Below are 17,071 nucleotides of genomic sequence, written 5' to 3'. Positions count from 1 at the left end.
CATGGAATTTTTCGACCGACTGGCCATATAATGCTACGCATCTAAGGGCGGGATTTTCCGTATCCATTCCTCGAGCGATAGCTCCGTGGCGTAGGTCGAGGAAGGTTCACATGTAGCTTTTCTTTCAACTGCCATTCTTCGGGCATCGCTTAGAATTCTTGTCTGGCTTCACGTTCGTTTCACTCAGGGCTGGTACCACGTGCTTGTGGGTCTCGTGGCAGTAGGCTTCGTGCTTCTGCTCGGAGGGCTGGCGTTCTTAACCCAGTACAAGATGAATGACGTCATCATGTCCGTCGTGGTCAGCGTCCAGGGCTTGTACGTCCTGCTGTACGCTCTCGAGATACTCCTCGTGGTGAGTACATCTGGCATTTGCCTCTCCTTTAGTTAACCAAGTCGTTGTCCAGGCTCGTGTATGGAGGTCAGCAAAACCCATGTAAAAGTCTTGTGTTTATAAATAGGTAGCAGGAAGCTGGGCCCACAATGTTCAGTGGTTAATTTCGTTCTTGCTTTATTTTCACCCTTCGTCACTCAGTCGGCCACCGCCGCGCTATACTTTTATCGACGAGTTGACACACTCGACGCGAGAGTTGAATAAAGAATTTTATGATATGAGAGTGATCAAGAAAAGAAAGTCCCTGGTAACCGCCAAAACGAGGTAGCAGACATTGCAGGTATACTAACTTACGGCTAACTCTTATTTGTAAAACTAACTCGTGTGCAACTGTCTCGCAAGCATATCTTTATATTTATTTCATAATATAAATGACAAGTTTACATGTTTACCCTTCAATGTAAGAAAGCTGCTACCAAATAGCGGCTAGAGTTTGCTACAACAATATTTCCACCTCGTATAAACCTGCTTAAGGTCGAAAGACCGGCCGGCAACGCAAGCTGATGGTTCACGCTACTGCTCTTTATTGCCTTTGCTTCTTCGCAGGTGTACTCAATGGGCATGTTCAGGATGGGCCGGGACGTATGGCGCCAGTTAGACCTGATCATCTTCGTCCTCGTTGTGTCCGAGTTCGTGCTTACCAGCTTCGTCTCTGTTAGCATGGAAGACACGAAGAACAAGTGGTACGCCATCTTTCTTCAGTGCAGCTTCATACTGCTGGTCGCCTGCAGGACCGTCAAGACGCTGCAGAAGAGAGCCGTAAGCGTCTATTCCTCGCTTGTTCACTGTTGAAATGAATTTAAGGTTTGTACGCGCAGTCTGTAGATGCCTCTCAGTCCTATATGCCATCCCACAAACTTGAACTCATTTTTAATACAATAGCATTAAGAGGAAAGGGCACATAGATATTCCTTAAAGCATGTCTTTTGTTTATTCGGAGTTAACAGTCTATAGCGTGTAAGTAGTCTATAGACTATTGACACTTGTTTAAGGCGCATCCTAATGCGGCATAGACGAACGCTTGCTATCTAAGTTAACGCTCATCACCCATAGTGAACAAAGAGTTTGACTACTTTCCGTAAGGATGCCTGCAGAGCTTCTATAAACTGCACGTGAGGCTCGGGTGGAATTTACATAGTGTTCAAGTTCACGTCTGGGTTCATGCGTCGCTATTTCAGCGTATAAAGACTTTCAGTAAAGCGCGTTATGCTGCACATAGTTAGTGTACGCTGATTAGTACACCACAAAATAAATTTCTACCAGAGTTGGCGTTTTGTTGTGTTGTGTTAGAGCTGTGCTTTTTCAGCAGATGCCGTTTGCATAACCATTGAAAAAAAAAAGCGTATTCACTAGCCGCAGCTAGAGAAGGCCCGTGCACCTATTTAGAGGTCATGCTACTTCCTATGGCTTTCTTAACACCGAAGGCCACCGAGTACCCAAGATGCTCCAACTGCTGTGAGTGAATGTCGGAAAGCATTTTCTTTTTCGATAGGAGTGTGTGATAAATTTGTTTCACCGTAAAGACAACAAGCATGTTCAAGGAGCAATGTCAGATTGTGTAGTAGTTGCTGCTGTGCCATCAAATTTGTGTAGAGTGTGCTCAGACTTTATGCATGAATCAGTGTCACAGTAATCTCATTTCTGCCTTAGCTAGTACTTTTCCGTGACTGCGTTATCAAGCGCCTATTGTTAACTCACACTGACGCCATTAGCGAAAACTTGCGCGTGTAGCAAAATGGAATGTCCTAAGGATGTTAGCTGGAACGAAAAATAACTATGAGCTACACACTTGCACGGCGTTCGTATCTTCGTAGCAGTCGGTGAATGTCCGCAGTATTGTCTACGGGCAATGACCAGTGCTGTCACAACGTACCTAGATGATACGTTCGAACCATGGTGCCTGCGTATGAAAGCATAATTCGCAATCATAGCGACGAGTGCCTGCTCACAAATTACTGTTGTACCTTTGGCGCTTTTACATTACTTCTCATGGAAAGGAGATAAAGAGTGTTTATCTATGCAGAATCAAACTCTATGCTTTGAACTTGAGATATTTCGTGAGAAGGAGCCATCGCCGACTCATGTAACGAGAACTCCACTTGGGTTCCTGAGCGGTACTAATGTGAAGTCAAGTGTTCCAATAGGCCATAGACCACTGTCGGAAATCGAAGAGGAAATTCCTCTTAATTCTCGTGCCATTGATTTTACGACAGTGTTACAAGAGGCTTGCCCTCCGCGGAAATGATATGATTGACAATGAATGTTATTGCCTTGATACTTTTGAGAGCAAGTGTACCTAGTTTTGCGTAATTGACGATAGGGGGCATTCTTGTCGTCGGCCGCCCCCTATCGGATATATAGACGGGCTTGGAAGTCAACCAAACATCCCTGGGCCGGTTGGCTTCGGGAGCCCACGACAAAACGACGAATGAGACAGTGCAAGGAGACATGAGTTGGTCCTCACTTGAAGTCAGTGAAGCGCAGAGCGAAATCAGTTTTACAGACTCAGGAACATGGATCACAATAAATGGGCGGCTAAAGTGCACAAGTATCTGTACTCAAAAAGTGTGGACAAAGAGTGGGCGAAGAGGTCAAGAAATTTGGCAACCAAGTACAGGGTAACTGACAGGGTAGACAAACAACCAGAAATAATCAGAAAGAAAGTGAGAGAAACAGACACAGCGAATAGGATGCAAATGAAGGAAAGGTAAAAAACCATGAAGATTTACAAAAATGAGAAAAAGGAAATCAGAAGAAAAAAATCTGTATAACACCAAGGGAAGTGCCTCGCTGTTTGAGACTGGAGCTGGTTGCTTTAAGACAAACATACCGGAGCATGTATTCTTAATTAGATAAGGCATGTGTATGCTGCAGCAACAATCCGGAGACCACTCAGCACATCCTAATGGAATGCCAAGGGATACACCCAGCGAGACCAGTACGTAACGTACAACTCCCAGAAGCACTTGAATTTAAAGTAGACGGAAATATCAACCGGTCAGCAATCGAGATAAGCAAGGGACGTTTAGCGAATTGGTGAAAAAAGCAGGGAAGTGACTGATACGAGGGAATTCATTATAGGCCTAGGCAGAGGTACAAAGTGGATAGAGATGACTGAAGAGATGTATAAAAGAATGCTAGCAGGAAAAGCAATTATAGCATCCCTAAGTAACTCAACCAGGCTAGGTGACGATCTGTCTGCGTCCCGTTTCAGAGGGGATTCCAATAAAACATCATCATAATCATCATCACAGGTATTTTTCGTGTGGCTGTGGGACCTGATGGATGGTGTGTTGAACCGGAAGCTTTTCTACGCTTACGACGTCAGCTGGGCCTACATCACCGCCGAAGACGAAGCCATGGCCAAAGCGAGCCGCTTCGTGAAGAACACCCAGCTGGCCAACAAGATCCGGGACTCGTGCGGACGCAACAAGCTTCAGGTTGGAACGACCGCAGACTCGTTGCAAAAACCAGCGATGCATCTGCTCGGTAACCGTGTAGAACAAAACGGAAACGAGAAAAGTGTGGCAACCGGATTGATGGCTTAGTGGCTATGGATTACCGTTGTTGAGCAAAAGGTCGACGGTTTGCTTCCCGACGACGCCGCCAGTATCCCGATGAAGGGACTGGAAAAAGAGTTGCGGAATCCGTTTAAATGTCTTCTAAATCGCTCTTATTGACGTCGCTCAGAGTGAGCGTATAATTTATCCCCAAAAAACCCAACGAATTATTTTTGTTTCGCTGAGTTCGTTAGATTCGAATTCTGATGTAAGCGCGGAAATGTTAACGAAATGGCCATAGTAGCATTTTTTAGACACTGGAGGGAGTTTTTTTAATTATGGATAGTTTAATTAGCTGATTACTAACCAATTAATTCTCACACTAAATAATTTTATTCAGTTGACATCTGTGTTTTTGTACGATATAGTATTCCCACCCAAAAATAAGCGGTAATAATGTGTCAAATTTTTTCGCTATACGGAGTGGTGTTGAAGTTCTTCTGAATTAAGTAACTGACTCCCAGTGTTGAACTGCTCTGGCAAAACAATAGAGCTTGAAAAGTGCAGAAGCTGTCGCCTATAAGTTTCTTCGAAGGGCTCCAAAAAGTGCCCACATAGCCATTAAGCAGTTTTTGTGTGTGTGTCAATGAAATGTCAGAATACTGGTAACCATGGTATTCTTGGCGCAGCTGCATCCCATATTGTACGAAGCTAGATTGCGTTTTTCGAAAAGAGAAAGTTATAGTGGAAACATTTTTCAGAAAAGAGCGATTCCTGCGTACCATGCGCTTCACGCAAGAGAAGCTTTTGCACTTCCGTAAAATTTCGCACTTTGAATCATTGATAAACATAGCCCTATAGTGAGCCTTCGCGAGCTTCTGAGTTTCAAGTACAGTAGAGAGAAAGCGAAGGTTACTGCACGGGTTGTAGCATACATGTGACCGAAAACGCCGTGACGATGCCCTTTTCAGTTGCTCCTAATTTAACCTTGTGCTTAAATATAAAGACCTAGCGTCACTTCGCAAAAGATCACTGATCTTAAGGAAATCGAAAAAAGCTCAGTAGGACTGTAAATAATAAACTGGCAGCATCTGACACCACCATGTCTGAATAAAGATGAGTCGAAGGCCTATTCATCCAGCATACGCATCCTTACTGAGCTCACAGAGATTTAGTGTCTGAGGGAAGTCTCTCAAGGGGGAAGTGCACTCCATAAATGAGTCAATGTAAAAATAAACACTGATGCAGGTAATGACGGCAGTTGATCCTTGTGAGCTCTTCATAATCAGTGAGCGAGTGCTTGCCATCTCGGGCCTTATACTTGTTGGATGCATGCGCGCAGACGCTGAAGAACGTGATCGACATACAGCAGAAGTACCCAAACATCGAAGTCGCCACAAAGACGCGCCAGGCGGCGCGCAAGACGCTCAACAAGGCCCTGGACGCTTTGCACGATCTTCACGATGGCGGTCTCCTGGACGACAAGCAGTTCGGCATGCTTTACGAGGTGACTCTATGCGTGATATTCGCTATCTGTCATTCAAACTGGTGCATCTGCTTTGCCTGGACAAGCCCTTTCCTGGCGAAGTTCAAATTGCTTAGAGATTTTTTGCATTCTCTTACATAGCAGTTTTTCAGCACTACATTCACTTGTGTCGCTTGTAGCTATGAAACACGGTTACAGTGCTAATGTGCATTTCGTGCAAACATGGGTTCCGTCCTTCTTAGCGCTTTGACTATATTTCGTAATGTCATTACTGAACACACCCAGCTTCCAAAAATAATACAAATGCGGCTTGTAAAATTGCTTCCCTAACAGTACAGGGATTTGTTCTTGGCTATGAGACACACGCTACTCATCATAGCCTTTCCTCTTCAAAAAAGAGTACGGGTCTTCCAGTATTGGTACACTGTACCGCCTCGCTTGTTTTGATTGGACGATGACTCACAGGACCTGACGTGGATGATCCATCGCGTGGATGGGATGCCTACCAACATCATCGTGGGGGACACGGCGCACTGCATCCTGCTCAGCATCCCTTGGCTACCCAGGGAAGAGGTGACCAAGCTGCTCAAGGTATTTCTTCCTTGGTCTGCCAACAAACGGTTTCTAGCTGTCGCAGCATGCCACCCAGATTTCTCTACTACGGCTTTCTTTGTTAGTCGAACCTCGTTCCAGCGAACGTCTTTATCACAAATTATTGGTTACATAATAGGAGGTTATTATTATTACATAGGAGGAGGTATTCAGAGACCTGGATTGGGAAGAATTGGGGATAAAAGTTAATGGAGAATACCTTAGTAACTTGCGATTCGCTGATGAAATTGCCTTGCTTAGTAACTCAGGGGACCAATTGCAATGCATGCTCACTGACCTGGAGAGGCAAAGCAGAAGAGTGAGTCTAAAAATTAATCTGCAGAAAACTAAAGTAATGCTTAACAGTCTCGGAAGAGAACAGCAATTTACAATAGGTATCGAGGCACTGGAAGTCGTAAGGGAATACATCTACTTAGGGCAGGTAGTGACGGCGGATCCGGATCATGAGACGGAAATAATCAGAAGAATAAGAATGGGCTGGAGTGCGTTTGGCAGGCATTCCCAAATCATGAACAGCAGGTTGCCGTTATCCCTCAAGAGAAAAGTATACAATAGCTGTGTCTTACCAGTACTCACCTACGGGGCAGAAACCTGGAGGCTTACGAAAAGGGTTCTACTCAAATTGAGGACGGCGCAACGAGCTATGGAAAGAAGAATGATAGGTGTAACGTTAAGGGATAAGAAAAGAGCAGATTGGGTGAGGGAACAAACGCGAGTTAATGACATCTTAGTTGAAATCAAGAAAAAGAAATGGGCATGGGCAGGACATGTAATGAGGAGGGAAGATAACCGATGGTCATTAAGAGTTACGGACTGGATCCCAAGGGAAGGGAAGCGTAGCAGGGGGCGGCAGAAAGTTAGGTGGGCGGATGAGATTAAGAAGTTTGCAGGCATGGCATGGCCACAATTAGTACATGACCGGGGTTGTTGGAGAAGTATGGGAGAGGCCTTTGCCCTGCAGTGGGCGTAACCAGGCTAATGACGACGATGACGACGTATTTTTGTGCTTTTGTGCCTTATCGGTTCGGTGGCGTTACGGGCATATTCCAGACCATGGTCTCAAAGCAGGCTCGCACCGCACACATGCTCGTGGCATGCTTATCCGCAGCATTAACCGAGCTTCTTCGCAATGCTGACGCCCGAAGGCCGATCTAGCGCTCTGTTGACGACAACTTGTGTAACCAACTCTATAATTCGCCGCGTTTCGTTTTGTTTTGCAGTCATTCTTCCTGACCCAAAAGAAAGGCAACGTGCTCGCGTTTGTCGGCCACGAGCACGAGAGAGTCTCCATCATCTGCTCAGGAATCGTGAAGGTAAGTCATGAAAGATCTGCTCAAAATATAAGCCGGAATGGAAGCTGCAATGTGCTGTTTATATTGCCTGCCATGTCACCGACCGTCATCTATTGTTTTCTCCTAGATAAAATAGGGCTTCAAAGAAATTAATACTCAGCTTGGCCAATAAAATTATTTTGTGTGCGTTATACTAAATGAAATTTGATTAAATCATCTATGAGACTTGCAGGATAACCATTGCCCCAATGAGTAAAGAAATAAACTAATTTCACCATTCGCAAATCTGGCTTTCAACAACCACCCATTGCGTAATACGTGTGGTATTACGGAAGAACTCAAAACATGTAGTAACAACAGAGTCATGCATGTTATGTTAACCCGCTATATTGAGCCGCATGTGTTACCCAGTCGCTTATCACATCTATGAAAAGCGATCATCCATGCTATGGAATAACGTGAAAAGCGAGAAGGAATGAGCGAGGGTATTATGTCTGTGCCCACACGCTGGTTACCACGTCAATTTACACGAAGTTTTGTAAGCCTTCAAGTAGAATCGTGCTGCTAGAAAATTTATTCCAAGCAACAACATGTAGCCGGCAAAGGCTCACGGCGGCCGGGAGCAGTCTGCAACTAAAGCGGAAACGAAGAAAGCAACATAAGTGAACAGTAATACTAGTGGACTGACTTTATGTGTGAAATATTTCAATGACTTGCATGCCGATTGTGGCTTAGGGTTTGATACCGAGGCAAAACTGGTAGAAGGCTCAGATATTTATAATCTTTTCCATAGGATACAAGATATTTGCATTAATGCTCAAGTACAGTCGTGATGAAAAATCGTGATAGAGGCAATGCGCGCACTCAGCACTGTCACTAAAACTTTTGTGCCTGCGTCGCGGTGCCGAGTGCGTACATAATTCAATAGGTGAAATTAATTGCTCTAGTTGCATGCCTGATTTCACCTTTAAAATTTGCTGTTCTTAATCCTGGATGGGAACTTGCGCTTCACAGCCCTAACAGAGACACATGAAGAAGCATCCTTCATTATTCCCGTCTTTGATATTGCGTTTCCGTCTGTTATAGCAATGCATCATCATCATCATCATCATCATCATCATCATCATCATCAGCCTGGCAATGCCCAATGCAGGGCAAAGGTGTCTCACATACTTCTCCAGCTACCCCGGTCATGTGCTCATTGATGCCATGTTTTCCCTGCAAACTTCTTAATCTCATCCGCCCACCTAACTTTCTGCCCCCCCTCCCCCGCTACGCTTCCCTTCTCTTGGAACACACTCCGTAACCCTTAATGGCCATCGGTTACCTTCCCTCCTCATTACATGCCCTGCCCATGTCCATTTCGTTTGCTTGATTTCAATTAAGATGTAATTAACTCGTGTGATATTGATATGCATAACTTTATCCTCGACCATTTATGTGCCCATTCTGATGTACGATGCTCTGTTACTACGCGCCACCGCTCTGATACTCTCATCGCAGGTCTACGGCAAAGGCAGGCGACAGGGCACGGATACAGAAGGACGCCTGCCGAACGCGGACTCGAACCAGTACTTCTTCAGCGAAGGCGACTTCAAGGACTACCTGGTGTCGCCGGACTGCATCGGTCTCATCGGTTTCCTCACCGCGCAACCGTCTGTCTGCCAGGCGGTCTGCGAGACCGACGTGGAAGTGCGTGTAGAACGGAAAGCGTCAAATCCTCGCATATGCATTCCGGAAAAACAAGACCCTTAAAACGTTTCATTGTAGCGTCATGTGTATACCAAATTTAGCACGGAGTCTACTAACAATTAAACAGAAAAATAGACATTAAGAGACGATGTCTTAAACGAAGCATTCTTCTTCGAGTACAGCCATTTTTTTGCGGGTGGCCGGTTTATCTCGCCACTTCAGCGGGCCGATCCCAGTGTTAGTGCATTCTAAAATTTTGGTAAACAACAATGGTGACGGAATATGTCACTCTGTATCTGCCTCTGGGGCAACGGGGTAAACGCCACTCTGTATATGCACTGGGCCCACCGGACATGTGCCAGTGGGGATTACATTTGCTTTCAATCTGACATTTTTCCATTACAAACGTTCTGTCATGCTCACTATAAATGAGAATGGTTGAGTCATTATTGGAGATGCTGGCGCTTTGGCCTATGTTGGAAGACTAGGAGGATTCAGGTATGCAAATACGTGGGAAATGGGGATGAACAGATGATGGTTATTCAGCTGTCTGCATGGTCCTCATGGTCCAAACAGCAAACCAGACTCATCAGCAAAGACGAGAAGCGAGTCGTACATGGCACGCTTATCGGGGCCTTCCGCTTGTTGGAACCTCGTAGTGCGGAATCTTCATCCTGTCTAGGTGCTTGCGAAGTGCCTCATCGTGAGTCCAACATTCGCAGAAGGCCGTGTGACGACGGGGTGCGCGGCAATATGGACACTGACGGAAGAAGTGCATCGGTGTGTTTTTGCCTTCGTGGTGGGTCCCTCTTCTTTCCTTTGGGATACAGGAGCTCCAGCGAGCAATCACTTAAGGGGCTGTAGGGCAAAACCATATTGTAGGCCAGTGGAGAAGTGCCTGTCCGGCTGTTAGTATTGTCGACGGAAGCGGCCTATCATTGAATTGCGTTCTCTCGCAAGTTTCAGCATTTCTCGGCGGATGTCGTGCGTCTGTATTTGCTGCGAAGACGCTCTTTTTTTTGCGCTCACGTGCGTCGCGTGGTAAGAAGAGAAGGCCGTGGCTAGGGCGCGGATGGTACGGCTTTCACACGTCACCACCTATCGTGCTCTCCCACATCCATCGATGCCCGCATGTTCTTGGTACCCACCGCATTTTTACCCGGACATTTCGATTATCTGCGTCGGTTCGCTTGTACATGGTAAATTGTTAATTGCTTCAATGAACCAAGATGTTAATATAGCGTCGGTCCTAATTGTAAGTATAAAGGCTACAGCATATAATTTCTACATAACATTTCGCTACACAACCGTTCTCTACAAAATCATCAACGATTCGCATTACGTAAACTTCGAGTACAGTAGAGTGCCAAATTTTGTCGAACGGTGGGAATGGCGACGACGGACGTTAGGATATATGCGTTACTCACGAATTCACAGCCTACGCGAAATTAGCTCATTGACTTTTTAAGTAACATCTTTACGGGACACGTTGCTTTTTTTATTTCTTGAGAAATTTAAGCTAGCCTGACCATATATGTTACCCGTTCGGTTGAAGTCCTGTGCCAAGCTACAGTTTCGAGGAGCACATCCTGAAGAAGTGCGGTGAAATGCGCGGGAGCTTTAGTTAACAGTTACAAGCTCTGCAAGAAATTTAGTGCTTATAAGTGTTCATTAGCGCGGCAATGCATGCTGCATCGAATTTTGAGGATGCAATTCTAGAGTCTAATAATAAGAATAATATTTGGGGTTTTACGTGCCAAAACCACTTTCTGATTATGAGGCACGCCGTAGTGGAGGGCTCCGGAAATTTTGACCACCTGGGGTTCTTTAACGTGCACCTAAATCTAAGCACACGGGTGTTTTCGCATTTCGCCCCCATCGAAAATTCTAGAGTCTAGTATTAGGGACTGGATTTAAAGTAACTGAGTGGGTTTAATAGTCCGGCTAGCTTTAATTCTGCAATTACAATGCGTTTAAGTGTGTTACTTTTGTTTACTGTTCGACACCTACAATGCCGTACAAGCGTTAATAAAAAGTTCATCGCATTAGTTTAGGCAATTAGCTCTGGCGACATTTCAGTAAACGCAATGCCATGAGTAGCACTCGTACTATCCGAAAACCCTTATTTTAGTGTATTTATTTCAGCACCACTTGTCGAAGCGGGCTATGGTCAGAATTTTACTAATAGCTGTGGACATGTGAACAGGTGGCAAGCGAAAAAATAAATCTCGCAAAAGAAGAACACAGAAGCGCTAACATTACACCATCATACAACGTGACAGGCTCGACTGGGACTAACAAAAATCAAGCCCTGTGGTTACCCCTGTTTTTCTAGCGTTCAACGAATTATTCGAATGAGATCGAATCACAGATACATGTGTTGCAAATATCGCTGAACCTCGACACGCTGTGTAACATAGTGTGACATGTCCGACGGCTTTCGGTATCGAAATAGACACGATGCATGCATAGTCCATAATCGCAGGGCATATGCACATCTGTTGTCTTATGACGTTTCTCGGGTAACTATGTGCAGTTCGGCATCAAATAAAATAACGCTGTTTAAAGTTAGCGCATGAACACCTGCCTTCATTTTGTCCTCTTCTGAAATTGTTTATTGCGCTAAACGCCACTTCACGAAGTCGTGTATGCCAACAAACTCGTCGCCCAACACTTGTTAAGTTTGTGATCGTGCCTTTGGCGCAAGAAACTTCGCGCATGGAAGGCTTCAACCTAAACGTGTCTCCACCGCTCGCAGCTGTGCAGCATACCGATGGAAGTGATGCAGCGCGTCACCGAGCTACACCCGGACCCACCGACAGTCCTGTACCGCATGTGGTTCTCGGTGGCCGTGCGCGTAGCCCTCGGCGTTCTCATCAACCACAAGCGGTACCAGGTCCGTGGCAACCTTCAGTGGCGCGATATAGCGAACTATGACAAGCTAGTTGTTTTCGGAATTTTCCACCTCAGGACGTGACCGACTGCGACGAGGAGACTTTGCGAGGGCCTCGCTGAAGACAAGTTCTCGTGTCGAAACCTTGGCTCTATGCAGAGGACTGAAAGTTGGGCTAGTTGATGTCAGTTTATTGTGGTTTGATAGCACCGCAGAAACTAAACGAAGGCAAATAAGGACGCTCAGGGCACAAGCACGAGATAGCAGCTTTCTTTCTCGCTTGCAACTCGTTTCGCATAACTTGCGGGGTTCAAAAGACACCCGAATAGAAATGCCGTTAATATTCTGCGGTTTCTTTTAAAACCGTTCTGCTTTTTTCCTTACAGTTTCCTTATAACAGATTCCTTATAAGGATAATGCATATGTAATGAAGTGTACATCAATAAAACAAATACACAGCCGTATTGGTCTTCTATTATGGCTAGACAATGCTCAAGGACACCCGATGGAATGCATGCTAAAAATGGGCATTGATAAAATGCTTCATTCGTTTAAATTTTATTGTGTAGGATAATTCGCATGCGATTATTATGTGATGATTAAGCTACCAAAACGCTCTTCATAGCTGTTGTTTGAAAGGCTTTAGCACACAAATGTCTTTGTGCGCTATAAAGGACATCGCACGTTTTCGCCTGCTATGGCCAAACTATTCCCTACCGGCAACGTATGTAGCTTTATGTTTTACCAAATGAATGTTACATGAAACATTGGATTATTCCATTCTGCAGAGCACACCTTCGGCGAAAAATGGTACGGTTCACTGTTCAAGTGTTATTAAATAAATTATTCTAGGGAACAAAAGATTAAAAATTAACAATGCAGTCCGTGTGAGACAAAGGAAGCACCTTTATTGCGAAAGGAGATGCAGTGTTTATTTAGGCGCTGAGGAAACTATGTATATTGTAGTTTCTGTATACAGCATTGGGCGTTCATACATATAATGACTTGGATTCTGTAACACCATTCTCATGCTTTGTTGAAGACGTTTATGGTTAGTGAACTCACCCTCTTGTCCTCGTTGTTTTCCATATATCAGGGAGATTCGGGTTCTCAAGCGACAAATGTCACTTTTGTCTCTACCCTACCCTCATCCTTGAGAACAAAATAAATTAGAATTTGAACGTGCGCAAGTATTCTTGTTCCATAAATAGGAGTAACTTCTTCATTCAAAGGGCCCAACGTTATGGCTTCCATCCCGAAATAATGAAAATACGATGACTTAGAATGCAGGAGCACAAGTTTGCTGGAACTGCGGAACTTAAAAGTGATTCGTGTGGTTGCTGTTTCTATTTTTTTGCCCACGTTGTCGAGGCAGGACTGGACCCACGACAAGCTGAAGCAGTTCCTCGAAGGCGGCATCATGCCGAACCTGTATTATGCCATCGAGTTCTCCCTGGACGAGGCCGTGCAGGACGTCATCCTGGTGCAGGGTTGCGTCGCGTCGGCTGACGGGCAGCACCGCTACTACGGGCCCTGCTACTTGCCGCAGTCCCTGCGACAGATGAAGCTGCCGGTAGGAGTGAGTGAATGAGTGTGTGTGCATGTGCATGTGCGTGTGCGTGCGTGCGTGCGTGTGTGTGTGTGTGTGTGTGTGTGTGTGTGTGTGTGTGTGTGTGTGTGTGCGTGTGTGTGTGTGTGTGTGTGTGCGTGTGTGTGTGTGTGTGTGTGTGTGTGTGTGTGTGTGTGTGTGTGTGTGTGTGTGTGTGTGTGTGTGTGTGTGTGTGTGTGTGTGTGTGTGTGTGTGTGTGTGTGTGTGTGTGTGTGTGTGTGTTTGCGTGCGTGCGTGCGTGCGTGTGTGTGTGTCTTGCGCGTTTGTCGCGCGTGTGTTATTGTAGTGCCTGCGTTTTTGTGTTTTGTGTATTTTGTGCATTTCTTTGCTGTGTGTTACTGGCATCCGAACAAGACAACGAGGTCAGAGGAAGACGAAGATGACATAACTGGCAGTACCGTACAGAAAAAAGCTTCGGTCTAGAGCTGACCATCGAACAACGAGATCCCTCTTTCTCCCTTCGTCGAGCCGTTAGCTCCATACGGAGGCTTCTCTTGTTCGCCCCATGTTTTACTTGTATGTTTTAAGGCGTTTATATGCTAACGAGCAGGGTTAGCGGGGTCCTTCTTGTGTCATGCGTTGCGTAAGCTATCGTCATGACATTGTAGTGGCAGCCAAATGTGCGTCCCTGAAGAACGTAGGCGTGAGGAGAGGCATGAAGCCTTGCAGTACGCCGCCTATAATTCCTATTTATTACAGGTGCATCGACTGTGTAAACAACCTTGCCAAAAACGCTTTCTTTAGCAAGAAAATGTGCTGCAACAACTTGACCAAAAGGTGCATTCATGTGCCTTCTTTGGCAGGAAAACGCGCTGACATGTAGAAACATGTAGAATGGTTGTCTTTGTCCTATAGGACAAAGAGAAACATTGCCGTGCACCTAAAGTACTTTTATTCTGTAGTTTCTTAGTGTGTCCTGTCTCGCACTGTTAAGGTCATGAAGGGGCACCAACCATGTTCTCATTGCGACACAGGACGCACCCAGCACGCGTCCTCGGCCGGTGATGCTGATCACGACTTTGATGAGGTACCACCTGCCCCCGGAACTCGACTGGTACCACCAGCCGCTGCTCCATCACGACTACATTCCGCGGGGCAGGACCGACGACGAGTATTCGCACTGGTGAGCTGACGTGCTGCCTTAAACTATACTTTACGAGGCTGAATATCTTTTTAGACGGAATTGAATACGAACCTAACAGTGCGAAAACGGAATTGTACCAAACTGAAGATGGAATAGTTTTCAAATATAAAACAAGCATTTCCCCCCCGTTATTATTAAAACGATGTTGACATTCGAGCATCCACTACATGGATAAGTTTCCACCTTTGCCACTCCACATTATGAAGTAAACTTTTAAAAAAATTCAAATGCAGCATTACGAACAAATATACAAGTTCATTGGAATGAAACTTAAGTATGCATAGTGCGTTATCCCTATTAAGTTTTAATTAATAGGCAGTCTGATGGGGCCGTTAGCACTTCTAGATACCTTCGATACTAAAACAGAAATGCGCTTGAACTTCAGTGATGGCAGAGAAAAACAAAAGCACTTATTCTCTAGTTATAATGGTCGCTGCAGAAGTTGCCACTATTGTAGAAAATAATATGGTAATCGATTGTGTTCAGAGTTAATCACAACAGAACACCCAGTTGCAACACTGATAAATAGTACAGAACAATGTCATTGTCCAACGTCATATCCGAGTGAAAACTTAGTGCGAATAGTTGGGGTTTGGTTGGAAAAGTCTGGCTTCCAGTGCACCGCAAAAAGCCCAGTGCACCTTCCAGTTCCTTATATCTAATGTGGCAAGAATGAAATTGCGCCACAAGTTCATGATTCACCACGTACAGCTTGTACTGTGAAATATTCCAAAACTGTTTGTAATTTATTCGCATTCCCATATAGTTGCTATTCGATTCGATGAACGAATTGAGCAGGACAAATTTGACTCTTTCTTGGCAAATTTCGAATATTCGTATACTCCTATATTGCCAAAATGGCTATATAGAGCATACAAGTACAGCACCATTCTGCGCAAACAAGCTTGTATGAGAGTGCATAGAGAACAGGAAATCTGTGAAATAGCAATTCGTTCAAAAGCAACATCGTGCTAGAAAACGTGCATTTGCTGCCATTCAACTGAAATAATTTTTTTCTTTTTCAGGTGATAACATGGGAAATACCTACTTTTCAAGACTCCACTTTCACTCTTTTTCTTTAAGCTAGCAATAAAGCTTTATTTACGTTGCTTAACTTATATCGCACGTTCTTTTCTCATCGTAGAGCTATATGCAAGAACAGGTCGATGATGGTGTTTATTCCTGTGAACTGCGAACGACGGTTTAAAACAGGCCCTTTTGTCACAGAAATGATGATAAGCTCACTAGAAAAATCGAAGCTGGAACAACACCGTGCCTATGGCACTGATTCTCATAGCATCCTCTCTTTGCACCTCACAGGTGAGGAACCAGCGTTTCTCGGAAAGCGTACTGAGCTTGTCACGTGTTTGTTTAGTGAGCGTATAAAAGTGCCATCCTCATCATCATCAGCCTGGTTACACCCACTGCAGGGCAAAAGCCTCTCCCATACTTTTCCAACAACCCCGGTCATGTACTAATTGTGGCCATGTCGTCCCTGCAAACTTCTTAACCTGATCCGCCCACCTAACTTTCTGCCTCTCCCTGCTACGCTTCCCTTCCCTTGGGATCCACTCCGTAACCCTTAATGACCATCGGTTATCTTCCCTCCTCATTACATGTCCTGCCCATGCCCATTTCTTTTTCTTGATTTCAACTAAGATGTCATTAACTCGCGTTTGTTCCCTCACCCAATCTGCTCTTTTCTTATTCCTTAACGTTACATCTACCTTTGTTTTTTCCATAGCTCGTTACATCGTCCTCAATTTAAGTAGAACCCTTTTCGTAAGCCTCCAGGCTTCTGCCCCGTACGTGAGTACTGGTAAGACACAGCTATTATACACTTTTCTCTTGAGGGATAATGGCAACCTGCTGTTCATGATCTGAGAATGCCTGCCAAACGCACCCCAGCCCATTCTTAATATTCTGTATTTCCGTCTCATGATCCGGATCCGCCGCCACTACCTGCCCTAAGTAGATGTATTCCCTTACCTCTTCCAGTGCCTCGATACCTATTGTAAATTGCGGTTCTCTTCCGAGACTGTTAAGAATTACTTTTGTTTTCTGCAGATTAATTTTTAGACCCGCTCTTCTGCTTTGCATCTCCAGGTCAGTGAGCATGCATTGCAATTGGTCCCCTGAGTTTAGTTACTAAGCAAGGCAATATCATCAGCCAATCGCAAGTTACTAAGTTATTCTCCATTAACTTTTATCCCCAATTCTTCCCAATCCAGGTCTCTGAATACCTCCTGTAAACACGCTGTGAATAGCATTGGAGAGATCGTATCTCCCTGCCTGACGCCTTTGCCTGTTGCGATATTGTTGCTTTCTTTATGGAGGACTACGGTGGTTGTGGAGCCGCTATAGATAGCTTTCAGTATTTTTACATACGGCTCGTCTACACCCTGATTCTGTAATGCCTCCATGACTTCTGAGGTTTCGACAAAATCAAACG

General features: G+C 45.0%; 1 protein-coding gene across 1 annotated transcript; it reads left to right on the top strand.

Moving 5' to 3' along the window:
* Positions 1-202: 202 nt before the first annotated feature.
* On the top strand, positions 203-15,729 carry LOC142563770 (sperm-specific sodium:proton exchanger-like). Its single transcript, XM_075674383.1, has 11 exons — positions 203-352; positions 938-1,150; positions 3,646-3,831; positions 5,234-5,398; positions 5,843-5,968; positions 7,210-7,302; positions 8,785-8,973; positions 11,732-11,869; positions 13,242-13,439; positions 14,450-14,598; positions 15,645-15,729. The coding sequence occupies exons 1-11, from the start codon at positions 272-274 to the stop codon at positions 15,646-15,648; spliced, it is 1,542 nt and encodes a 513-aa protein (XP_075530498.1). The 5' UTR covers positions 203-271; the 3' UTR covers positions 15,649-15,729.
* Positions 15,730-17,071: the final 1,342 nt, after the last annotated feature.

This window comes from Dermacentor variabilis, chromosome 11 (genome assembly GCF_050947875.1).
Source record: "Dermacentor variabilis isolate Ectoservices chromosome 11, ASM5094787v1, whole genome shotgun sequence".
Taxonomy (NCBI): domain Eukaryota; kingdom Metazoa; phylum Arthropoda; class Arachnida; order Ixodida; family Ixodidae; genus Dermacentor; species Dermacentor variabilis.
This window is presented reverse-complemented; position numbering and strand designations above follow the sequence as displayed.